This window comes from Clinocottus analis, unplaced genomic scaffold (genome assembly GCF_023055335.1).
Source record: "Clinocottus analis isolate CAN_PGR_092001 unplaced genomic scaffold, fCliAna1.0.p SCAF_10, whole genome shotgun sequence".
NCBI classification, from domain to species: Eukaryota; Metazoa; Chordata; class Actinopteri; order Perciformes; family Cottidae; genus Clinocottus; species Clinocottus analis.
Genome location: NW_027175821.1, coordinates 5,658,523 through 5,686,070, shown reverse-complemented (window position 1 = coordinate 5,686,070; position 27,548 = coordinate 5,658,523). Strand labels below are relative to the sequence as shown.

At 40.5% G+C, this 27,548-nt stretch overlaps 1 protein-coding gene across 1 annotated transcript; it reads right to left on the bottom strand.

Moving 5' to 3' along the window:
- Window positions 1–6,484: 6,484 nt before the first annotated feature.
- Window positions 6,485–9,428, bottom strand: il12ba (interleukin 12Ba). The gene is made up of 8 exons (XM_068592965.1): window positions 9,375–9,428; window positions 8,644–8,728; window positions 8,277–8,552; window positions 8,068–8,173; window positions 7,570–7,811; window positions 7,275–7,453; window positions 7,011–7,126; window positions 6,485–6,597 (listed from the first exon to the last, which is right to left on the bottom strand). Exons 2-8 carry the CDS (start codon window positions 8,726–8,728, stop codon window positions 6,558–6,560), a joined length of 1,044 nt encoding a protein of 347 aa, XP_068449066.1. The 5' UTR covers window positions 9,375–9,428; the 3' UTR covers window positions 6,485–6,557.
- Between the last annotated feature and the right edge of the window lie 18,120 nt (window positions 9,429–27,548).

Below are 27,548 nucleotides of genomic sequence, written 5' to 3'. Positions count from 1 at the left end.
GCAGGAACGCCCCCCAGTTAATAACGCGGACAATCAGCTGTCCACCAACGCGACCAGCACGCTGTCCGCCTGCCTGCTGTCCCCGCCTCGTCCCACGCAGCGTCCCGCCCCAGCCACTTAGACAGAAGCTGCGCACGATGTGCGTGCGTGAGCCAACGTGTGTGTGTGTGTGTGTGTGTGTGTGTGTGTGTGTGTGTGTGTGTGTGTATGTGTGTGCTGTGTTTAGAGTTGACAATTAACGTATGCGCGACTATCAAACATCAGCTCAGGGGAGGACAATAGTTTAATCCGTGCAGTTTGCACACTGAGGCTAAAGGGCAGCGCGGAGAGAGAGAGAGAGAGAGAGAGAGAGAGAGAGAGAGAGAGAGAGAGAGAGAGAGAGAGAGAGAGAGACCCTGCGCGGGCTGCAACATCCATCGTCTGTTTGCTGCGATGTCACTTGAGCCGCAGCGATGGAAATGTGCCCGCATCTGTCTTCAAAACAATACGAAACAGAAGCCGATCAAATGTTTACACGAGCACTCAGGAATAAAGCAGAGTTTCGTCTCATTATGTGACAAAAAAAAAGCCCACAGGGATGACAGTGTGAGGAGCAGTTTCACCGCCTGTGCGCAGAGTTAATTGTGCTTACTTGTGTCAAATTAATTCAACAATGACATACGAGCATCCGCGTTTCCAGTGTGCAGGCGTGTTTCTTTGGAAATAATACAAAAATCGTTTAATTTGAACTTTTTGTTTTTTTTTCAGTTCAACGTATTCTTCCTCATAATAAGTGCAGCAGCGTTGAGCGTCCAAGTGCTCATTCAGAGTATCAGCTCTGGCAGATTATGAGCTTAAGAAAGTTTTAGCTCACAAAAAGCCTGGCAGCTTCTGCGCACATTTTTTTCTTCTTCTTTCTGCTGCAGCCCGATGGTTTGAAATTAGCTTTGATTAGATGCATTACATAGTCTTGCGGGACTAAGTGCGGAATCCGACATAAATATGAGGATTACAGCTAAACTGCGCAGTGTCCCGCTGTCCAAAAAAAAAAAAAAAAAAACACTCAAAAATAACCGTCCAAAAACAAAATGAACCAAAAAAGTCTACGAAATAAACATTTTTTTTTTAAAAAGCACGATCGCCCACTGGACCATGAAACACGGTGGGCTCACGTGCATGAACAAGTGTGCTCCAGCTTGCAGAGAGTGAGCATGTGAGCTCTCCTCATGCTCCCCATCAGTCCTGCTTTCCCCCCATCATTACAGAGTCGTTTCTAAATTGTCAAATTGAATTGTCTGAGGGCCATCTGTTCAATAAGTGTACTGTTTGGTTCATTATAATGAAATGGAAAGAATGGGATAGTCAGTTCGTCTGTTTGTTTTATTAAAGGGGTGGGGTTGTGTGTGTGTGTGGGGGGGGGGGGGGGGGCATCTTTTGATAATTAAGATTTTTATCAGGGATTGCTGAAATGAATCGGTTTGACACGTTTAAGTTATTGGGGATCACAGTTTGGTAAAGCTGTGCGATTAAACCTCAGAAAAAACGTCATATCACCAAAATGCGTTAAGTAATATAATTAAATTCATGGAGATCTAATAATCAAACTAATAATCTAATAACAGGACATTTATGTAGTTCCAAATATCTCCTCATCCCCTGTGCAGCAGCAGACTCAGACATACGTCTCAGCAGCCTGTATATGCCATAAACGGTCAAGGTTGGACACCACACCCGCGCAATCATCTCATCATTGTCTGTAGATGTTTATTTATGTCTCCTGCTATGGTGAGGGAGGGAGGTTAGGAGGGGGGGACATGTGAGCGACCCACCACGTGAGTACACGATATAATAAATAGTGACAAATAAAAGCAACCGGAGATAAAATGTCTCTCACACTCACACTGCCTCACTTTTACGCGCGCGCACACCCACACACACACACACACACACACACACACACACAGACGGACGGACACACACGCTCAGAGCTATCCTTCAGCACATTCGTTTGATTGTGGCCGGCTCTCTCGCCATGATCCCGTCTGCCTTGATCGGCATGCGGGCCAGCGCGAACACTCGAGGCCCCTGAGGTGGCATATATTTATATCCCCGAGCACCAACACACAGTGTTAGCCCAAATATCTCCGTCTCAGTATCCAAAAAACAGAGCTGTCAGTTGGGGCCCGATGATCCAGCCATGTTAATACTGTAATCTACAAACTCCATGGCACCCAGACATTAAGGTTTGCAACATATCTCCGGCAATTACGCGCAGGCGGAAATGCGCACGCCATGTAAACGATGTAAAGGTGTGTGTGTGTGTGTGTGTGTGTGTGTGTGTGTGTGTGTGTGTGTGTGTGTGTGTGTGTGTGTGTGTGTGTGTGCGCGCGTGCGTGTGCGTGTGTGTGAATGCATATGAATTCCACTCAAGTGTCCACATATGGGAAGTCTATTTAAAAAAAAACAGAGCAACTGCGTAATAACTCTAACAGGCATTTTGAAGTAAGTGATCAGAAAGGAGTTGTACTGTTGTGCGCCCCCTGTACAACCAGCAGATGTTCTCGTAAATCAAAAGGTTGGGCTGATGATAATAATGGCCTGATTGAATTGAAGACATAAAAATGACTAGTCGTTAAAAAAAAAGCAGGCATATGCTGAGGAGAATGGGCCTTATGTCTAACAATATGCTCTCTCGTCGACATTAAAGAAGACAGATATAGTTGTTTACCATTTACACATGGAGGCGAGCAGAATGCAATTTACTTGATGCCTTAGTAATAAAAAAAATAAAACAATATTATCATGAGCGTGGACTTAAAACTTAGAACATGCGAGGAAATATTCCATCGCTACTAAACTGAATGACGGAATGCAGATTTAAATCAGGGCAAACACATTGTGATAAACTATTGTTTAAAACCCGTTTTATGTGCAACACATCCGTGGTGCTTCCCAATTATGACTTTTCCCATTTTTACTTCAGGGGGACTCAAAGACCTGTGGAGCAGAAAACCGAGACACAGTATTTGGTGCAATGTTGCCATCTAGTGGCTGTAAAAAGACATTGAACGATTCCGTTTACAATGTTTTCCGTCCACCTTAAAATCAATGGTGTTCTCGAATATTGAACTGTGGAATGCAGATTCATGCCAGCTGTCCAAGTTCGTGTTTCTCATTAATCAACATGGTCAACAAATGTGGACCAGGTCCATGAGACAGTGGACTCATGAGAACACATTGTAATGTAGTTGTGTGATGTGGATATCAAATAAACTGTTAGAATAAAGCATGTGGATTCAGTCTAGTTCGGTATTTGGGGGGATTTACCAGATCCATTCAAATTGTCCAGATTGTTTCTGTTCTTGTTCTGAATGAATGCATTCATTGTTTTAAGATTTTAAGTTATAATATGACTTTTCAGTTTGTGTGGGGAAAAGGAAGGCACATGGTAACTTCTCCATTTGCAGTGCAGTTAGTGTTTGATTTAAAAATGACTACGTATGTTTGATATTTTTCTGTACTAAATGTGCATTAATTATAACAAACTATAATCTTTTAATGAAAAATGTATTACATGTTCTACATTATAGGATTCAAACTTACAGAGGCTTAACTTCCCTCACATCCTTTGGCTTGTGACCCCTTAAAACCAACTTTTGCCTCCTCACCACTACATATTGAACTTATGTCCAATTCAGCCAAATACATTTTTTTGTTGCTAAACATCCTGCGTACCGATACGTCATTTTTACCCTTTGACCTCTATTATTGAGAGAGGTCAAACTGACGAGAGATATGTTGCCTCCAAACACTTCATTACAGAGAGACCGGGACCATCAGTACTCATAACCTTCTTCACATCTGTTTCTTCTGGTTCAGTTCCAGCTGTCTCAAGAGTCTGTGCTCATGTCGATGTGTTTGGATGGCAGCTCATAGCTTGTCAAACTGTGTTTTAAAATCATCTCATTACTAAAACCTAGAGCTGAAACGCTTCGTCACTTTACAGATTATTATTTCAGTAATATGTCAAGAAAAAAAGCCAAACACTTGTGCATTCATGTGAGGATAAGCTGCACTTTTTTCATTTTTACAAGTAAACTGAATTTCTTTTGATTTCTGACTGTTCTGATAAAACGAGCAATTTCAGCTGGGACATTTGTGTGGGCTTTTTTTTTGCGTCAATTTATAGACAAAAAGTGTAAGTGAGTTGAGTTAAATTAATTGAGAAAGCAATCGTCAGATTATTTGATAATGGAATTAAGTATTGGTTGCAGCCCTCAGCCAGAACTCCACATTCATCACCTGGATTATCTGTTATTTGAACATGGCCATTTATGGACATATACACTGAAACAGAAGAAGAGCTTATCAGCGTCTCTTTCAGCGGTGCCACATCCACACGCAGTGCATGACAACATTGATCATGCCTTTGACTTTTCATACGGGAGGAAATGGAAGGACAAAAAAAAGAAATGTTTCCCAACAATGAGTCTCGTGCCTCCTGAACACAAAGCAAACAACTAAAGGTCTCAAAGGTCAGAGGTGTCTGGTTAAACATCGGCAGTACGCTGGCCAACGAAAGCCTTTACATCACTTTACCGCTTCTGCTTTTCATTACGGGGAAGTGAAGAGGCGGTTTACCTCCTGACCAGCCAAGGGACCAGTACTGGGAAGACAGGCTTAACAGTTTAGGTGCCATGTTGGTTTGGGCTTTTCTGACATGTGACAAGGAGTTTTGGTAATGAATACATCTGTGTATTTATTTTTCGTTAATAATGCAATGGAATATTTTGGATATAGTTTGGATCTGCTTTTTAAATCCGTAGGGTAATTAGTTCCTAGAGACTAATAGCATTAACGACTAGTTTCATTCCATAGCAGTGTTTTTATAGAGTAGAGTAAAAAGACACAAATGATTCTACAGGGGATTTAAACATGTAAATAAATCATACAAATCTGTAATCTGGCTATCTGTTGTTAGAGATAAACGACTACAAATGTGCATCGCAAATGGACAACAAAAAATACAACATGAGCTGTCAGATAGTCAGTGAACGCCTCATCTCATTTGAGCCTTTTACACTTTATCTATTCAATTATAGGACTGTGACTGTATGATTACACAGATTTCAGGAAGAGAAAAGAATACAATTCATGACAGTGTGATTACCATTTTCTGCTATGCCTGGCAAAGATAAATACAAACAGAAAGAGAAAGTATACAGAAAAGAGAACAATATTGACAGAGGGCAGGGTTTTTACAGTGTACATTGTTTGTTGTACAGTATATTATAACTTTAAGTAAAAGTATCACCAATGTGTGCTTACACTCTCCACTATCTGGTCTCTGCCAATAAGTCACAAGCTGATGAATGATGAGCGGAATAACAATGGCAAACATGAAAATGCGGATTTAACATAAAGGTTTTCTTGTAAAATACTAAAAACTTTATCGATGTGGTGTCACATGTTGACAAATGCTTTCCTTTAAGGAGCCACAGGCCAAAACGGTTGGGAGCCACCGCACTAAACACACACAATACTTCTCACTGTTGCTGCTCGTGATGAATACGACAGCCACGAGCACTGGACTAATGTACAAACCCTCATGCTGTTAGTGAACTGTGGTTAAACCTCCCTCACTGTTATTGTAAAGGCTGAGTAACGCAGACACTTCCTCTGGTTACGGGAGAGGAAGATGGATCAGTGACTGATGCTGTGACCTAACAGCAGCAACATGAGCCTCACTATAGTGTATGTGAGCGTCCCTTCGTGAAGCAAGGCATATTGAGGAACCCCGTCTGACAGCTCAGTTTTCATATTACTGTGCGTACCTCAGGGACTTTGAATAAACTATTTCATTACCTCATTTACACAAGTTTAAATGCTGCAGTTTGAACGCTTGAGTTTAAAGCTGTGTTGCTTGTCAGAAGATCCCATGTAAAACTGTGACTTACTCCTTTTCTAACACAACAAATCCACAGCTGTATTCAGGAGAAGGGGCCGAGAGAGAGAGACGGGAGGAGAACGCGACACACAAACTACATGTGTGTCTTGGCACGCTGCGGAGGAAATACCACTCGTGCCATGTCTCCTTTGAGAGAACCGAGAACAGACACGGTTCAAAGCTGGATGGCAGTTGTGTGATTTGTTGCAGTTTGAGGGGGAGAGTTTCCACCAAAAGCCACACTCTCACCTAACTGGTTTGGGAAAAGCCGTACGCCTGCGACAACATTCAAACCTTTTGTTTATTGGTTAACTAGAAACAACTATTGAGGTTTCTGTTTGACACGGTTGAGATGGTGCAGTGTTGGCTCTGGTAAAGGTAATAAGAGTACGTGGTACAAAAGACAGCTTTCAGTTCTTATGGCTTGGATAAGGAGAAAGCGGCTGATTCTAACTATGAAACAAAGGTAAACTACAGCAAAAGCACATGTGAGGCAGGGAACGGTTGTGTTAAATATATATTTATTTCTTTACTCATGGTTTAGAATGGCTAAATATTACAAACTACATGATATAAAATTTTATAAATATAAAAAAATAAATAAACATGAGCTCATCTTTTTTCTGTAAGATCAGTTTTGCTGATGTTTGTTCTTCTTGTGTCTCCTTAATCTGGAATAAAAAACAGAGAATAAAGAAATTAGTCTTAAATAATAATTATTTCCCATCTATATTCCAAAAAAAAGCTTCTTTATGTCATGAGATCTAGTTTAGTTTCATGCCGTCAAGAATATTACTATGTAAAGCAACTAGTCTATTCATCAGTGCAAAATCAGTGATGATAGAAGTACGAATTGGATAAACAGAAATGATTTTCTTGCTATTTTGATACATCAATACTCACAACAGAATGCAGGGAACATGTAATTTCTTTAGAAACTAACAAGCGACATACAAAGAGAGCGATCAAGCCAAGGAAGCACACACAGTTTGGTTTGCAGGCTGGAGGAGTCAGGTGACTAATGAACAGGTTGAAAAACCCTGAGGACAACTGGTCCCAGTTCACACCACTGGGAGGCACTGACCTGACAAAGCTCCAGTCGCTCCACTGGGAGTTACAGAGGACATCCTTAGCCCGGATGCAGACAGCCTTAGCCCTAGGCTTGACTTGGAACTGACACGTAGAGTGAACTATCGCAGTCTGAGGAATACAAATAAATCACATCACATCATTTGTGTGTGTGCAGTAACTTTACTGTTTGTCATTTGACACAAAGTTGTATTATACGTGACATTTCTACATTATTTTCACTCAACTTTTACAGTTTAATTCAGTAGGTCCCTCCTACCTTATTGGGTTTTGAGTCAGTGCACTGGTCGGCACATCTTTTGCATCGCCCCCTAAACTGTGCAATCTGGAAAGTGAGAGGGAAGTAGGAGTAGGGACGGCTCCAGGAACTCGGGTAACTCCACTCTATCGTCGTGATGTTGACTGGATGTTGAGTGATCGCCACCTTATCAGGTTTCACTATCGAGGGCGGACAAAATAAGATAAGAGGCAGATGAGAACAAAGACAGGAGCGGAAAGAAGTACAAACAACGCTGCTTTTTGTGCCAAAGAAAAAAGTCACGGACATGTCTCACCTATCTCTGACAGGTAAAAGTATTTGGAGTAGCTCTCCACCAGGAAGTGCTCCGTCTTCACGTAGACAGTGACGTAGATCTGCAGGCTCTCCTCGGCGTAGGGGCAGTGCTGCTGGTCGAGGCACGAGATCCTGTGTCCGCTGTCGTCCACTGAACAGCCAAAGTTACTCTGAGCCGAGGTGCATGTCCAATGCTGCCCACTTTCATCTCCAGTACACTGGGTGTCGTCGCCGTGAGAAACGCTGCGAGAACAGCGTAAATTGTTTCAATTTTATTCAGATGACACAATGACTTTGTAAATTTGGCTTTGAATTTCCCGCCAAGAAGCTGTAAGACCTTTAGCTTAAAATTAAAATTAAAAAGCACTTTGTAATGTATCCTTTCATGATGAGGTATTTAGCTATGTCACTGTGTAGTCTTAGCTCCAATATCAGACATGAATGCTGTGTTGTTACTGGACAGCGAAACAGAAAACATTTGAGCAGTTTGTGAACTTACCGTCGAGCTTTTAGAAATGCCACCTTGCCAACGCGCCGGCTGTGCCAGGTCCAAGAGCAATGGAACTCTCCGTTGTAATTTTGAGCGGCGCAATCTAAATGATCTCCTAAAAAGAGGAGTAACATAAACATGCCAAAAAGATTAAATACTTTCCCCAAATGTAGCCGCTGTAAAACAGTGGCTATGCAATATTTCATATTAGACCTCACCTTGGCCGGTTTTCACAAGAATTCTCCGCTTGGTAGTTTCGTCATCTTGGATCAGGACCTCGGTGTGATTGAGGAGGGACCCATTCTTGCTGTGGCAGGTGTAGTTTCCCCCTGCAAGGCTTTCCATCAGCTCCAGCATATATACATTTCCTCTCTGTGATTCCACCTCTCCGTTCCTCCTCCAGGAAATATCCTCATCCTTGTTGTCCTCCCCTGGCTGCTCCAGGCAGCTCAAGGGCTGCTGGTCCAAAGTGCCGTCCTGCACAACGACCAAAACTAACAGAGGACACACAGGAATTTAAGTTGGTTAAGGAAGAATGGCTCAAGCTTGGAGCGAGTCATGTGTTTTCATAGAGCTCAAGCATACCGTGCGGCATCAAAGTCCACTGGTTAGTTGGATTTTGATGACTGACTTGAAGAAATGCACAGACGAAACCAAAAAATAACTTCATCTGAATAACAAAGAGAAGACAGAGAGTAAGAAGAAGAGCTAGTTACAGAAATTAACCACAAGGTAAACAACCAAAGAATAGGATCCTTCAATGCACATGCCCAAAGGCATTACATGTTTAGTTTGTGACACAGAAAGTTTGAATTGATGTCGTAAATAGCAAATTCAAAAATATGGAAATCATATAAATAGTAGTAAATTAGTCAATAAAACCAAAATAAAAAAGAGAATGCTAATTCTGACATTATAAAAGCACACTCCCATAGCCAAAAGTTAGACACAATTTAACTCACTATCCTGTACCAAAGTTACAAAGAGCCACTAGCTATATGTGTTTTCTCAAAGTACACTAATTAGAAATAAGATAAATAATATAGACATCTTCGGGAATTGTTTTCATCACACTGACAATATATTTCCATCATGCTGTCCTAAAAACCTCCAGCTTAAACGTGATTAATACTATTTCTAATCGCTGTACTGTCTACAATGTAGCTAGTTACATAAACACACACACACACACACACGCAAGAACACACACATTCCTCTGCGGTCTGTATCAAGTCTTATCTTTTTTTCTTCTTTAAAAACAAAACAGGATGTCAAACAAGTAATAACTTGTCTAAACAGTCAAAAAGCGACCTTACCTTTCAGCAATTAATCTCTCCGGTTCTACGATTCCGGGGCGACTTTTATGTGAGTGACGAGTTGACATTTCAGAGATAAACTTCCCCATCATTCATTGTCTGGAGCAGAGAAAAGTCCAGAGGAACTTCGCTTTCCAGCAGCGAGAGAGGTATCCAGCCACGCACCGGTTATAGTCACCTCCATTCTTTTGTTAGGACCTCTATTGCCACTCGTTGTGACGTTACCCTTTAAAGTTGACGTTGTTTGTTAGCTGTAACGTGTGTGTGCAGTGCGCGTTTTTTTAAAACATATTATTATTATTACTTTCAGGCTGGCAGCATGCATTTCATTTTCATTTAGGTCAGGACCTTTTGCAACACTGGCACCTGTAGGCAGGTTGACACAGTTTAATGTCAAGCCTTTTCCCACAAAAGAGCCTCTTTGACGGTCTCCATTGCACTACGTTGTTAACGTTATGTCTCACGGAAGAAACCTGCACGGGATAAACCGCTGCTGTAATTAAGTACACGACGTCTAGGCAATAGTATCCCAATTATGATAAGAATGATTAAAACCAATATTAGTATCGGGCACATTTCGTGTGGAATGGGAAGACATTCATTTTAAAGTATGAAAGGGGAAAAGACCTACTTTCGCGCCCTCGTTTTATCGTCTTACCAGGAAATACACGGGGTCCTAATTGCTCGTGCCCACCTGCAGCATCAGTAATACGACTTCCGGCCCACATCCTTCACAATAAAAAAGTATTCAAACGACAACTGGACGCAGGACACTTAACTTCGTCACAAAACCTTTGTGTCGGCATCATAATATAAAATTACAAAATTACAGAATGACGTATAATAACTTTATATGCTGTCTGAATGCCATTTAGCATCTGTGTTTTACAAACATTGCTTTATCAATGTTATATTATACCAGTGTTCTAATACATTTATTTTTTTTTTCTGTAATCTTTGTACAATTAAATATATATCTTCTATTTCTCCATTTGTATTCAAGCGGTTCCACTATTTTCACTATGTTTATCCATGTGTTTGCATCCTTTGTTGATGAACAACTGGCAACAATAAGCCTGTCAAAGATTTTTGATGGAACAGTGTGTGAGTGTGGTTGTGTGTGTGTGTGTGTGTGTGTGTGTGTGTGTGTGTGTGTGTGTGTGTGTGTGTGTGTGTGTCTTGTTTTTACATACCAATTAATGATGTCAGGGAATTCCCATTGTGATCTGGAAATGTCAGGGTTTATTGTGGGATTTATAACAGCCATTAACATCATCTGTTTGTAAGAATAAGGTAAAAGTCCGTCAGAGTAAACAAAATGTCATCAGAGCCACCAAAATGATACATGGTGTAGCATCAATGTATTTCCATAATTCATTTTTAATTTCTGTTTCCACTTTCTCTGTTTATTTTTTTTGATTCCCTCGGATTTACTAGCTTAAAAATCTTTTTTTTTTTTTTTTTTAAATCCAGGTTTAAATACGAGACATCTTGGGCAATATTTATTTGATCAAGGAGTATAGTTAATCCATCCATCCATCCATTATCTTAACCGCTTATCCTCATTAGGGCCGCGGGGCGCTGGAGCCGATCCTAGCTGTCAAGGGGCGAAGGCAGGGTACACCCTGGACAAGTCGCCAGTCCATCACAGGGCAGACATAGAGACAGACAACCACTCACGCTCACATTCACACCTACGGGCAATTTATAGTCCAATTAACCTGAGCTGCAGGTCTTTGGACTGTGGGAGGAAGCCGGGGAACCCGGAGAGAACCCACGCTGCCACGGAGAGAACATGTGTGAGTATAGTTAAGATAGCCTATAATATCTCTGCATGTTTTGTATCCTTGTAACAACACAATGACGTCTGAATACCATTTAGATTTGTCATCTTTAAAACTGGTTTGACAGTCTAATTGTCGGGTTTATTTATAGCCACAGAAAACTCTGTCTCACAATAGCAAGTCATCAAAAAAATCTTTCATATGTACTGGAACAAGACAAACCACACAAGAACAGGGTGTGTATTGCAGGACTTTAATATGTAACAAACTCAGCCGAAACTGTTCTTATTGAAACCTTCTCTGAGATACTCAACCTTAAAGTGAAATCAATGGAATAAAATAAAATAGGCTGGGCGGGTCCATGAGGACGAATTTAGGATATGACAATAAAAGCGGACCACAAATTGGGGCCATGAGATTGAGATATGATGAATGAAAAGAAATAGGAGCCAGTCAGAAGATGGGTCTTGGTCCAACGAGGTCGACAGACAAAGGACTGACATCCTCAAGCCTTTCACAATGTTACGTGATGTGATGCCACACCGGAAGATGTATCGCTCACACAAACTGCAAAAGTAGATGAACAAGCAACATAATGCAGACAGACCAACTGCCATTTGAGCAAATAATATAAGGATACTAAACTGAATATTTATTAAAAACACCAAACTCTTGTCTCAAACGTGACTGTATTTGTTTTTAAAGAATTGCTTTCTTTTAGTAAGGCTATCTTTTTGTATTGAGAAGTTACACTGAACCATTTTAAAGTTACCAAAATGTCCAGAAGCCCGGTTTGGTTTGAATCAATCAGGTTTTGAGGAACAAAAGTTTGCTATGATGGAATTGATATAGCTCTAACTTTGGACTTTCCATTAGTAGTAGTAATAGTAGTAGTAGTAGTAGTAGTAGTAGTAGTAGTAGTAGTAGTAGTAGTAGTAGTAGTAGTAGTAGTAGTAGTAGTACCTTCCATGGCCGAGCTTGCTTTTAGCACAAGTTAGTGCATGTGAGCGTGCCGCTGGTGAACTCACGGCTATGTCAACTAAGTATGAAGAAGCTCTGACAACAACACACACAGAGGGAGAGCTTCACACAGCAAATAGATGTTTGCTGCTTTATTAAAATGTAATATGTGTAAATGTAAGAACATGATTTTGAACTGATAACATCTTCAGGAAATTTGTTTTTCAATTCTGTTTGGGTTCACAATACCACTCCATATTGGTTTCATGATGTCCGAAGAAAAGAAAGAGGCTCATATTGAATATCTATTTTTACAGTGGAGTCTGTGAGAACCCAAACAATTAATAAAGGGTTATCTTATCTGATCTTATTTCAACCACAGGTTTTCAAAACGTCATATCGTCTATGGAGGGTTCATGTCTGACCACTAGATGTCCCCAGAGAGTTACAGTTGAGAGCACAACCTGAAGTTGAATTTCTATTGAAAATGAAAAGTCGTGGTTGGAGCCTTGTTGTATGATCACTTATGCAGTCATCAGCTACACACTAGTATTACATCGCACATGGAATACTATTGCAGATAATAATGTGGAACATGTGCACATAGACTTTGGACAGATTCAGACTTAATTCAGTTGGTCTGGTGTCCTTGCTCGAGTGTCGTAGCTGCACGCTCTGCAGCTGTTGACGATTACACGGCTGGGCAGGAGGGCTCGGCTGGAATGTCTCCCAGATGCCCCCAAACCGTAACAGCTGGACTGAAATCAGTACGGTGATCTCATGTGTGTGAAGGATGGAAAGTGGGGAAACAAAAGGAAAGACGAGAAGACAGTAATGATGTAATGTGTGCGTGCGTGCATGTGGCAGAGTGAGAAGGCGAGATGAGGAATGGAGTGGACGAGCGTACAGAAAGGTCAAGTCAAATAAAGTGGTGGATTCTGCGCCCTGTTTCACGACTCCTCTATTATTGACAAGGCCCTTTGTGGTGCCGAGCAACAACAGATTTGTTTTTCATCATGGACAGACCTCACTGGCCTTTAATTTGTCTTGGCAGGTGTTTGTTTACGCAATTTCTCTCCGGCATCTCATAAAATATGCGTTGGAAAAAGAGAGACTGCATATCCAGATTCACAGGTTATTGGACGTTATTTGACTGACTGCAGTTCCTGCTGTTAACATTCCTCTCAGCAGAGAACCGCTCGTTAATCCAACACCAGATTTACTGTGTTAGTGACAGTGAAGTCAAACTGTCAAGTGAGGAATTTCCAGCTTTGTGGAAGAGTCTGAACTTTTTGACTTGAGTTGTGAGACAGAATTGCAGTTTCGGAATTGTGATGCAGTCACTAGTTTTGTTTAATTTTTTTATTTTTTTAATTTAATTTAATCTTTATTTAACAAGGTAAAATCAATTAAGAACCAACTTTCACTTACAATGATGACCTGGCCAAGAGGCAGTAGCACAGTCCACACAAGTGACACAAACAGCACAGATACAATACAGTATGACAAACACATGCGGAAATGGCTAAAAAACAATGAATAAACACTACAAAAAAAGGTGGAAAAATGACAGAGAGAGAGAGAGAGAGAGAGAGAGAGAGAGAGAGAGAGAGAGAAGTGAGGGCTGGTCAGGAAGTACAGCAGTCGACTATGACTTGTTGCAGCTTTTGTTTGAACAAGTTGAGAGAGGTCAGAGCTGTTATGCAGTGAGTTACAGTCTTTTGCAGCGGCGTTATGACCAAACACAGTACGCCGTCAGAAATCTGCAGAAGATTTGAGCGGTATAGCGAGGAGGGGTCGTTCCTAAAATGGATTTGAAAAACCACGAGCAGCCAGTGTTGTAGCCGCCTGGTGTGAAGCGAGGGCCAATCCACCGGTCTGTAAAGATCCAAGTGGTGGGCGGGGAAGGGTGCACATGTGGCAAAACGGATTGCTGAGTCTTTGATACCATTTTATAAATGATATCGCCGTTGTCATACAGAGGGAGGATGGTCAGTTTCACTGAATTTGGCAGAGTGTGATACAGGTAACCCAGTCTAGCTTTGCCTTCAGCCAGAAGGTTATTGATGTGTATGTTAAATGAGAAAGATGAGTCCAACCAGAAGCCAAGGCATTTGAAGGAGCTGACAAGCTCCAGCCGAGTTTTGAAAGAACAATCTTCCTCCAGAGGTCCTTCCTCGTACTCACACGATGCGCGAATAAACAACCTGGCCACAATCAAACATAAAATGTCTTGTCCTCTTCCGCACAATATTTTTGACTTCCTTATCTGAAATATGCCATTTTCCTCCACAGACTGTTGATTATTCAATAAACTATCCTTATCTTCATGAAAGATGTTCATATCCACATTGCAATCAGTAACTCTTGAGTTAGTTAACGTAAATAAGAGAGTTCACAGAGTTCACTAAGTTTTTATGTGACTTTCGCAAGAGTTATTAATATTAATGAATCCAGAGTCTCTATCGTTCTCTCTCAGGGAAACATAGGCTGGTGCTGCAGCGTTTATCGTCCTCTCTCAGAAGAATAAGGTCAGTGAGGGGTAACCTGCTGAAGAGAAGGGGAAGGTGGAGGCATTATATCACTTTTTCACAGACTGCCTTCAAAGTTTCTTTTTAACACTCAAGAGAAAAAAAAGTTCATTTGAGTTTGGAACGCTAAAAAACGTATGAGAGAGAAAAATGTTGTTTTTAAGTAAAGGGGATCGGTGAAGCGTGTAAAAGATCAATGTCATCAAAGTGTCCCGCAAATGGCCGGCTGATTTGGCCTAACAAAGAGGTCCTTTGTGTTTGACAAAAAGAGTTTTTTTTCTTCTTCTTTTTGTAGCGGGATTCTTAAGAAGAAAAGAAGATTGATCTAAATTGACAAGAGAGGAGGAAGGGAGCAATAACACCACAGTATAGGGCATTGATGTTCCTATTGTGCATTGAGAAGCAAGATATTACGACAGGGAAGTGATCCTCGCAGCTTTGTGGCAACGACACATGGGAGAGGTCTTCATTATCCCATGATTGACATCTTATGAAATACTATAATCACAATTGGTATTTTTGAGTTGGCTTAGTTTGAGGAGGAGGGGTGCGGAACAGAGGGGAACAAAGTTAGTGAATGTCCTCCCTTTCACATAATTATGTTAATCAAACTGATGACAGTGTGCAGGAGTTTAGTATTTAGGGGAATGCATATGGCAGGTAGTAATAATTGACCCATTAAATTACTCGAAAGTTTGCATTATTACTGGTTTAGCTACGACTGGATATTAAAAATGTGCTCGGACATTTTATTCAAACTCTGAATGTCCTTCTCTTTTCCCAGGGAGGATAGTTTTCCTTTCAAAGAGCTCATGGGGTGTGGGATAAATCTTTCTTTTTTTTGCCTCTCGCTGTGGGTGGTATATTAAAAAAAAGAAGCTGGTTCAAGCACACAATGTTGTTTCTGCCTGACAACTTCATCAGACTGTCTCATGAGGTCAGAGACTGTTGAAAGTGGGCGTGTTTGTGTGTGTGTGTCTGTGTGTGTGTGTGCGTGTGTGTGTGTGTGTGTGCATAAAGCGTGTATGCTTACAACCAAAGAGGATAAATGAGCTTATTGACTCCCTGATCACTTCACTTGAAGTCTTATTTTTCAGAAACTGCCCGTAATAGTGACTTCAGCCGGCCAAATGGACTTGATCTCTTTTAAATGACTCAACCTTTGGGTTGGCTCGGGTTGGCTCGTCTCTAAGTGTTCGGCACGGCGCCAAGCTCTACATGAGCTGTCGCTGCATTTTCCTTTTTTTTCCTGTAATTAATATGTTTCTTCACATTTTGGTGTCCTTTTCGTGGCACAGGGAAAATGTCCGGACTCTCCTCTGGGATGCGGTCCTTTTCAGTTGGAAGCAATGCCAAACAAATGTCAGACAAACATGTTAATCCGCCCCGCTGTGTGCAAAGCAGTACATCACAATGTAAAATAGCAACGTCAAAAACGTTTTGCATGTGCAGTCATGGTAATGATGGCTGACAGAGAGACAATGAGAACATGAACGCCCCGTCCTGTTCTACTAAGGCTAATGTTACCTTGAAGGTAATCTTATCTGTAACCTGAAATCAACAAATAATACACATAAATACATAGAATGTAATTACCAGTTGATACTGTCTATATCATATCAACCACCACACTGCACCTTAACTGCTTCTTTTGCACTCTGGACAGATGCAAACTACATTTCGTTGTCACAGTACTTTGTCCAATGACAATAAAGTTGAATCTGCTCTGATCCCTCCTTGTTTTGCTCTCCTGTGAACATGGATGTTACGACATGTCGAAATAAAACATAAGCGATGGTTTACAACATCTGGTCTACCAAAGCTTCGAACAACCAACACACATACACAACCAGCGTTTGTTCCAATACAAAAAGATATACTTTTTCGTGATACTATGTATACTAGCAGGATCGAAGAGTCTAGATGAGTCCTTAAAACAGCACTTAGTGCTGTCAAACCACTTGCTTTGTATTTATGTATTCCTCTCACAGTGTTCCTGACTGTGAAACAATGATTACCTGAACTGGGTACTGCAGCTAATCCAATGTCAGCCAGGCATGTGTCTGTACATTTGATTATAGCTAGTACTTCATATCTCAGATGTATTCAGGTGTAAGTTTGGATCAAAGAGGCAGGTGTAATTTGTGGTCGTGCCGGCCAACACAATCAATGTAATGGTCTATTTTGGTCCGGTCACATTGTTTTATCTGAGCAGCACAAGTTATATGAGATATGCAGAGAAGTAGACCTGTGATGCCGTGCCAGTGGAATGTCAAATGTCCAACGAGGCTGCCTCTTCAAAGGCCGGGTCACACCATGGTATTGTTTTCTCTTTCTTGGCTGATGAACCACACGAGCGAGAGAGAGAGAGAGAGAGAGAGAGAGAGAGAGAGAGAGAGAGAGAGAGAAATACTCTCAATCCTTTTGACGAGGGGCTGCGGATCAGGTCAAAACTGTCTGACAACTCAGGGCCTCTAAAGAATTAGAAGTAATTAAACCGATGCCCTTAAACTCCACTGGACATCTTGACACGTGTAGTTTGCTTATTGGAAGTTAGGAAAGACAGGGAGGCGATTACATGTTTTTAAAACATTTCATTCAAGCTTACAATGCAAAGGGCGTCGAGATGAAATACAGGGGAATAGCACTTATTGTAAGTCGCTTTGGATAAAAGCGTCAGCTCAATGACATGTAATGTAATGTAATGTAATGTAGCAGATAGAAACTCAAAAACCTGAGAGCAATCGGTAGATCAATCAGTCTTATAAAAATTATTTTTATATATTATTTACATTTTGAAGACGGTCAAATAAGTTTAAACACCCAAGTGAAGTAACAAAAAGGAAAACATTGTTTTGAGAGGTGGCGGAATATCGACCAATTTAATTTGTTCAAAGTCTCTTTCAATGTGATATCCGCTCATCCAAAACTAAAGCAAAAATATGATGCTATTTATGCTTATGTTAAAGAACTCACACAACAAATTAACACTATATACACCTAATTTCGAGACACAGGGTTAAGTGCTTGATGTTTCAGCATGATACACCTCTGTAGAAAGACTTTCAATGCCTCTTTGTTCTGTACTTTGGCCACACCTACAAGAGCCTCAGTAGGACTGAACTGAACCCTACGTGCAGGCGTTATGCAGTCGTCATCTTGGAAACATCCCGTTGTTCCTGGAGGAAGGCATTCCAGTAACATCCGGGGGGAGAGTCAGCCTGTTTTTGTCACATTACAGACTCAACCTTGCAGTATGTTTTTTATATTTGTTTTACTTCAATACATTTTCACAATTTGCGACAATGAAGTCATAAGACAACAAAGAAAAAATATTCCCATGGCCATAACTCATGCAAGTTTTCTCCCCAAACATGCACTCAGCTATTTGCTGTTTCAGCTGATTTCCACGTTGTTTATATCTTTTAACCACTTTCCCTTCCCCATTTAGTTTTTAAAGCTCCAGCTCACACTATGTTCAGAAGTGTCTTTCTTCAGTGGAGGTTAGAATATGTCTACGGGCCTTTTATGTCATACTTCTAATAAAACTTCCCCAATGAGTTCCCCCCAACAATGCTCTGCCTTTAGCACCCTGATCAATGCACTGTTAGCATTCCCTACAAACAGAATATCCCTCTCAGGGTAGTCGATATACGAGTCACGGTTATAGTAACCGATGGTCTGGTCTTAGCTGGTTCTGTACACAGCCCTATTTTAGACAGGTATTTAAATGTCAACATGTTTTTTCAGCCAAGACCCTTGCCTGCACATTCTTAGAAAACCTGCATTACATCCAGTTAACGGCCTGGACGTTTATAGGTCTTTGTACACAGGAGGTGTCATTTAGAGGTCCCTTGAGTCAAAATGTTGTGATACAATATGTTAAATTTGGGAGACTTGCTGAGAACATGCAGTGTCTGACTGATCAGTTTCAGCATACTTGGTGGCCAGTTACAACTAATTATTTGTATTTATTAAATGTGTCTTATGAAGTGGGTTCGTGTTGATCATGAACCATTTCATAATGGTGCATATTTGGTGTGATGTGCTTGGGCTAAGCACTTTAATCGGCTGTTCTCATACACTGGAATGTTTGCCTCATTAAGCAAGATTGGAACATATTCTCCCTCCTCAGACTTGGTGGTGCGCTGAAGGCCATAAACTACCAGTCACATTTATTTTATATCATGTCTGTGAACATTTACTCACGCTATAGTGAGAAGAAAAAAAACAAGGATTTAAAAACTCCTTTAGATAAGTCATCCATCTCAAATAATATTTTGTCTCAGTTGTATTAGTATTTTGTTCAATGTAGATTCCTGTCTTTGATTCATAGTTCATCTCAGGATTTGGCAGCACCATACTGGTACTGTTGAGTGTATTACCTCAGTTTTAAGCTTCACAGACATTTTCAGATACATCTTTATTTATCACAGCTGAGAGCTCAACAGCTTTGTTCATTGTTTGGAAAAACAGGTGATGAGTAGATCAAGATTTTTAAAAAGATTTTCCCTTTTCTATTTAATCAAGGATCTGCTTCACTGAAACACCAACACATCAGACTAGATTCAGGCCAACATCTTAAAGACCAACAACATACCAAACAAGGTAATTTGTCTTACCTCCTAGTCAAGCAGAATGGCAACTATTTTTAAGCATACAATACATTGTTGCACTCGGTGGTCCTTTAATCTTGCTGTATGTTTTTTTTTTCAAATTGGATTGTATTTTATACAAACTCTGATATACTTGTGTCTTGGATCTCGCTGCTATAGCAACTGCAGCCGCTGTCAGGGAGTGGCGTACATCCTGTGTAATTTGTGCTTCAAAAACAAAAAAACATCAAAGAAAATCAGCAGTAATTTACAGTAATATTCACTATTGCCTCCACCCAACACAGCACAGCTCAAGTAGTAAAAAAAAACAAAAAACACCCTTTGGGACTTGGGATATTAGCCTCAACAGTGAGCAACTGTTTTAAATTGTAATCTAATCAGAAATTGTAATCTAATTATAAATTGTAATAACTAATCCGAAGAAACCATTTTCTTCAGTTGTGGTATAATGAAAAGATGAGTGGGGGAAAAGAGAGAGAGGCCTTTAACCTTCCACCTCTTTGTTTTTTCTGCACTCACCGCTTCTTTTAGATGCAGTTTTGTCTCGGCTAAATATTCCCATTCATATGCAGGTGAACAGTCCATTATTGCTTTGATTTCCATTTCACAAACAACACGTCAGAGAGGATGGTGGAGATGGAGAGGAATCAGATTCTATAATTATAGCAGCTTTCTTCTGAAACACAGCGCTAATATTAAAGATTCTGCTAATGCATCTTTCAGTTGAATTCTGAATTAAAGCTGCATTATTCATCACTTGCCATATTGGCACAAAAGATAAGGCCTATCATTTATTGCTTAATATGAACCATCTGTCTGAAATAAAGTGGCTTTAAAATATACTGAAATATCAGAATACTTGGCCTCTTGAACGTGAGACTGGGAAATTGTGTATATATATATATATATATATATATATATATTTAAGATAGTAAAGTTTAGTGTTTAGGTTTCTTCTTGTTTCTTACATGCAGGTGCAAAACAAGCCGTTTAAAATAATGGGATTGGTTGATGACATTGTTTGCAGTGCAAAAGTTCAGAGAAATCAACTTTTGTTAAAAAAAAAAAAAAAAAAAAACACTCACATGATCCAAGCTAACAGCTGACCCTGAGGTCGCACCTGTTCACTAATGCTATGCTAAAGTTAGCTTACCTCAGGCCTTCAGTAAAGGCACGTGAAGTAAAGGCGCCTTCAGTAAAGGCGCCTTCACACTACTGTGTGAAGGCCGCGCAATGGTCTAATTTTCTACAAATCAACAGGAAGTGTAACTGGTGTGGTAAACACCCAGAAGCAGTACGACCGACACAGTGGGTGCGTCTCAAGTCAGCCTGCACTCCTGGCTCCTCGATCATGGCTCCTCCACAATAAGAGCTTTGGGACGGCCAGCAATATGGCGGCGCAGAAGCACTTCCGGTTCAAGTGAGGAGCGAGGAAACGAAAAAAATTTAGAGACTTGGGCTGCACCCCACGATTCAGTGCTGAAAGCTTTACTCAAGGCAGAGATTACATCACTCAAGCGGCCTCAGGTCTTCATGCGGAGAGACCCACTGGGTGGAACGCCAAGCCGTCAGGGCAATAAAGGGAGTAGGTTCAGCAGAGTGGGCAGGTGAGCGTGAAAGAGCTGAAGAGACGGGTGTGACTAACAGGTGCACTGATTGAGCTGATGAGATGGATGTGACTGACGAACAGGTGCGCTGAATTAACTGATTAGATGGGTGTGACTGACTAACAGGTGCGCTGAATTAACTGATTAGGCAAGTGAGCGATAGAACGGCAGGGGAGAAGGGAGTTGAAAACATCTTCACAAAGACAACACCGAGTGCTCAGTTTCAAAGATTTCAGGTGAAGTTAATAATATTTACTTGGATAAATTGGAGAGAAACAATTGGTTGTAAACAGTCAAAATTGGAAAGTGTCAAGATTGTTAAGCACAAATGAGGCAATTAGTGTGTTTTCTTTTCAGAAAGTACAAGGGCAGATTAAAGTCACCATGTACAGAGAACTCCTCTTCATGTATCAAAAGCAACTTTGGCATTAGCAGTAAAAGAGCGAAAGATATTTCAGTGCATTTTCATTAGGTGATGTGCAGTTGCATGTCGTACAGCACTCTCAGCACAAACCTGTTCCAAGCAGCAAGGTCACATTGATCATATTTGATGTAACGTGACAGGCGGTATAATGAAATGACTGCTCATTGTTAATAACACATGACTGTGCTTATCTGAACCATAAACCAGAACCCTGCCGTCTCTGTCGCTCACCTCTGGCCTCCTTCTACCTCATGCTTCTCTCCTGAATAGTGGGGGGAGGGGCAATTATTGTCTGTATTCATCATATGTTAGGCTCATACTATCTCAAAGTTAAATTTAAGAACGATATTGCAGCCAAATCACGCCCACCACATTTTGCACCCTAGGGCAATATGCCCTTTTTTTTGGGAAATATATATATATATTTTTTTTTTTTTCACTCGTGAATTATTGATACATAGAGGAGGTTTATTCCTTCAATTTACCTGGCATTGCATCCTGAACTAAATCAGTTGCTCTATCCTGGTTACAATCACTGCTGCTATGATCAGTGGAAGATTTAGATGTGGCGCCGCTTGTGCTTCAGTTACCACCAGTTCTCTGAAGACGCTTTACTTTCACCATAACTGCATGTGGCTATTTGCACTGATCTTTGTGATTTGGACTGTTTTTGCAGTGAGACTCGTTGGCATAGAAAGGGGTTTGCATATTAATCAATTTAGATACAAATTTACAGCACCTAGCCCCCATAGGCTATTTGCTTTGCTGCCAAAATTAGGCCATAAAAGAATGACTGCCATCCACTGCATCCTCCACAGAGTTAAAACAACCACCGAGTTCATCGACGGTGCAGTGTTGGAGGGTGTCACATGAATTGGAAATCAAACAAAGACTGAAACTAAAGCACCATTTTAAATGTTGTCATTACGCCTACATCAAACAGATTATGGCCTTTCTGTGAATGTCCCACTTACCAAGCTTTGTCAGAGCTCTTAATAGGAATTATGTGTCATGCATGGAGTGTTTAAAAGTGGCACTGCAAAGCACAGAAAAAATAAACAAATTTGGACGGCGCCCAGACTTTAATAGATAAATGAATAAGCCCTTGGTGATGAAACACTTACCGCATCAGAATTCTAGTCAGTTTTCAATGAGGTCAGAATTCGATGTATATCAAAATAAATGTGAGCTATTGTTTTCCAGAGATGATGATGTCACTAAAAACTACTTTTGTTGCATTTTGCTGTACGTAAGCTGTGTCAAGGCTTAGCTTAACTGAAAGGCAGAAAGCAAGGAGACATTCACAGAAAAAAAATCATGTGATGCAGCTGAAGGTACCGTGTACACCAATGCAACAGAAAACTAAATCAGTAGCTTCAGTGCACAGGTCAAAATGGGACATTAATAGCAGACTGCAGAAAAAAACTCTGATTCCATATTTCTATTCGCATGGCCACCTGGAGGCCAGGTCACCACACTTTGCAAAAGCTGCGCTGGAGCTGTCAACTTTAATTTGGATATTTCTTTCCCTAGAAATTGGACTTCCCCATTGTATGTATTTATAGTACATTGGAAATTGTGAGCATTCTGCCTGATAATCTAAGATGTGCCAAAACTGAGCTGATGTGTTATCTGCATGCATTCATCGCCACATGAGAATATAATCACTATTTTGGGGATATGATATGAAGCATTGTCTAGAAGGAAACTTTGTCTTCTGGAGAGACATGTTTCTTTAGTGTTTGCCATTACCAATTACAGATTGGCAATTAAATTACCTGCTTTGCATTTAAAGTTAAGCTGTAGACAACAATATTATTGCTATGATGCATGAGAATATATATATATATATATATATATATATATATATATATATATATATATATATATATATATATTTATTTATTTTTTTGCTTTTTCATAATCTTATCTTTGTGATATGCTCTGATGGTTATAGTTATTCTATAGGTTTTACAGGTAGACACTCTTCACAAAGTACTATAGTCCACTGACAACTATAACCACAACTTCCAACAAATATAAGGACATTACTGATTTATTGAGAGCAAATCTGAGGTTAAATATTTCATGAATGCATAGTTTTCCTCAAATACATAAAAATAACAAAAAACTTTAACCTGCAAAGATTGTGCAATGTACTAGTGCAATGCACATGCAATGCATGGTAAATGTGTTAAGTGATGTAATAGGATGATAATACTCAAATATGTATAATGCGTACAATTATAGATGAGTAATATTGGTGCCTCAGGAGTAGTTTGGTACATGATTGGTAGGCAGGTGTATTTTTTGGCTTCTCCTCTGATTGTCTTGATTATATTGACACAACAGGAACTCCACAGTGATCTACGAGATATCCAATGTTCTTTTTCTGCTCGGAAAATGGGAGTTAATTGTTACTATGTTTTACTCGGAGATGAAAGTCTTGGTGTTGACGTCTTTGGTGGAAATAAATGTCTATTAACTGTTTTTCTCCTTCACAGAACAACTTGTTTCAGGCACAGTATAGAATTCTACATAGAGACAGTCTGGACGTTGTTAATGAGCAGGATGGTGAATCACTTTGTCTCCCCTGTCCTCCTACTACTGGCAGCATTTTTAAAGGATATCAGCTTTCCTTTTTAGAAAAGTCCACTTATTTTTTCGAACTCTCTGCTGAGTGTTTTCTCTGCAAATGGAGTCCTTATTTGTTGCTCCTTTGTCCTTTTGCAATTTAGCTTTTTCCAACCTAAGTGAAGAACGTCAAGCCCCACAGCTTGTCCTTCCCCAACCCACTGCTGTGTCTCTGTGTGCATGGCAACCAGTCTGAGCAGCAATAAAGGTGAGCGAAAAAGAAAAGTGAGTCATCCTTATCCACAAGCAAATGTGCAAACCAACTAACTTGTAGCTTGTAGAGCCTGTTTTCCACCGCAAACATACACATTGACATGCACATTTAGGAGACTTTTCACAAGGCACAATGTATGACTGTACACAATATTATGATTGTACTCACGTAAGGTATCAGTGCACTGTATTGTAACTTGTGCGAGTAAAGAATTAACACAACCTCACACTGCCTATATACTTTGTCTTATTACAGTTACCACAAGTAACTTTTAATTAAATGCAATGCCGATGCCTAATTGGGTGCGATTCCCCACAAAATCTGACTGAGCAGAACAGACTGTAGAGGTTTTCTAAAGGGACTGAAACACTACACTTTTTGTCAACGGGGATTGCCAAAATACAACAGAAACTAAAAGGTCCTTGCAGTAGCTTTAACGACAAAAGAAGATATTTGTGTTTGCATTTGTTTATTTGCTGTTTGTACTGTGTCAATAATAATGCATGGAGAGAAAAGAAACGGCAAGAGGCTGCATGTTTCCATCGTGAAACTGTTTCAACCAACTTTATTTTCATGACTCGCATCAGTAAAGATGAATATATCTTGGACAAAGTTTTAAAAAGGTTGACATTGTTTTGGTAGTTGTCACAGTTCTTGGCTCGTCTTGTTATCGAAAGACTGTGAGCAACTTCAAGCGGCATTGCTCAACACCTGCAGGAAGTAAGATATCGTGGCAAAAGAGCATCTCTCTAACGCAATTACCTCGGCGCTCTCCAATTTGAGGGCTTCATTCAGGCATACAGTATGTTTATAGCTGCTGTCATAAAAGACGCCTTCCTTACGCAGCTATCCTTTAAACTCAAAGTCATACCTCAGATGTGGCTGTGCTTTATGACACTTGATTATTATCATATGGGTTTGTACGGGGCATGCTAAATATGTACGGTATGTACATGAGCCGCTGCACATGACCGCTCGACAATTGAAACGTGTGCAGACGGTTGAATGTGTCGAAACGTGAGCCATAAAAGCATTGTTGTCGTAGTTCATAGTTTAGTCTCATGGAATGGGAACTTGGCCAACCAGCCAGACTTGTTCACACCTTTCTATTCCTGCCTGCTGGCTATTCACATAGTGTTCTAGTACATCAATATTAGAGAGAAGTCTGCAGCCATGGTGGTGACTGACTGGGATATTTTTGTCATTATAACACTGATGTAAGACTGCTGAAGTCAGACCACGTCTGCTGTAGAATGGCATAATAATACTTGAGGCTGCTTCTTTTTTGAGACATTTCTATTTACATCTCTTGACCTTCATATTCTTGCTTTTCTTGTCACAGTGAATTAGTAAATACCTTTTTAGAAAATGTATTTAAAAGGAGGAAATACATTTCAGCCATTCTGTTATTAAAATCATGTTAAACATACATATATTAGGCTACTAAAGGGACATCACATTTTCTCTTAAGTGCAAAAATCACAAAATCTCAGAGTACTGCATGTCTACCTTTTTATCTCAGTGATTGTAATTCTTAAGTACTGTCATGTGATAAGGGGAAGTAGGCTATGTATAAATAATCCAATAGTCTGGAGGTCATATGGGCCCTTGTGCTATCCTAGTCTGAGCTGCCAGCTATCAGGAACACTCATAGGGGCAAGGTTTAATTCATCGAAACGCATATGGACTGTCAGTGATGCACTGCTGTCATGTGCACCGGAACAGGGAGATAAGGCGCGATACACCACTCAAATGCCGGCACGCAGAAACATAGACATAGCAACACCCGACCAGGAGCCAAGCATGTGTGTCGAGTTTGCATTAGCTGGCACACACAGCTGTGTGTCCCTGAATTTAACTGAAACTCTCAGCCAGCTTAACTTGCAGTACTTGTCTTGTGCCTCGTCTCGAATTTCCAAAGCCTCTGTTTTGCAATAGCATGTGACCACAAAAGCTGAATGCACACTTTCTTCTTGCTTTAAAGTCATTTGGTATCAGTAGGCCTAGATGAAAGATTTCTTTGAATGTACACAATCGGCATACTGACAGATTAAATGGGGAAGTGAAATGTTTGCATGCGTTGAATGCACATAGTGTTCTCTTTCCGTTTGATCCTAAGCCATCGGTGCAAACTGACTTCTCCAGAGGCATCAGTCGCCATTAAACATCCTATTAAAACACTGCCAGTGATTCTTATCTTGCAGGTTATCATGAGTTACTTTCTTTGGGGGTTGATTTAATGAATCTCATCCCCTGATTCCTAAGAACTGCACTGAACTGGAACATGCATCTATCAGCCTTTTGGCACTGTCCAGATGAATTCCCCAACACAAGAAGAATGCCCCGTTCCTTTTAAGCAGCTGATTGGCACATAAAATTCACTCTGCCTCCAGGAAATGAATGTAGCACCCCGCTTCCTGCATCTCTTTCCTTCTCCCAATCTTCAATGTTTTTTTTCTCTCTCTTAACAGTGCTTCTTTCTCTCTTCAGCTAAGAAATTGTCACACACTAAAGCAGACCCGTTCACCCCTCATTCAGATGCAGTATCCATGAAATCCCTGAATAAAACCCATTTAGGACCCCTGTGACCAGAGGCATCATTGAAAGCTGCGCATCCATCTGTCTTTTAACCAGCTACTTGGCACACTGAGTGTCCATCTCCATGGTCGCAACAGAAAATAGGACATTGCAACTTTTACTATCCGTAGACTAGTCTACTTGTTTTCTTTTACCAACACACAGTGGGGAATCAGCATTACCAAAGAAAACCGGTAGAATAGAGTGATTCACGACTCCGATCAGACCCTAATCAGCGGCATACCTTATGCTCCTGCCATCAGCCCCACACACCATAACTTTACTGTACGAATGTGAGTCATATTTCCTTTCATTCTTGTCCAAGGTTTGTGTGTTCTGCTGATGATTGGCGGCCATGGCAAACCATCGTCACAGAGAAATCTGGCAAGGTATTCAGGGGCCAGTTGCACACGCAGCCAGGGCTTGTGTGATAATTATATCTCCAGCGGGGACAATCTGGAAAGGTTGTTTCCATTTGATGAAAGGTTTGTGGGCGTGCTTCCTCTTGGCTCTTGTGGAAAAAAAAAGTATAAGGTTAGAGAGAGGGACCGGGGTGAGGGACTCTACCGTCTATTACTTCATCATGAGCATTTTAGTTTCCAAAAAAAACCTGTTTGAAATACCTGAAAGTGATGTAAGGAATGGATCGAACCGTGCACTTGAATGCACGCCACAGACATTGGCTTGCTAACTTTTCCGAAATCCAAAGGGGAAGCGAATACTGTAGCACAAGTTATGAGTTACTTAAGAATTGTTGAAAATCCTTTTTCTTGTTTTTTCTTGTCATATGATTCCGATAAAAAATGTATAATTTCAACCAGAAACGG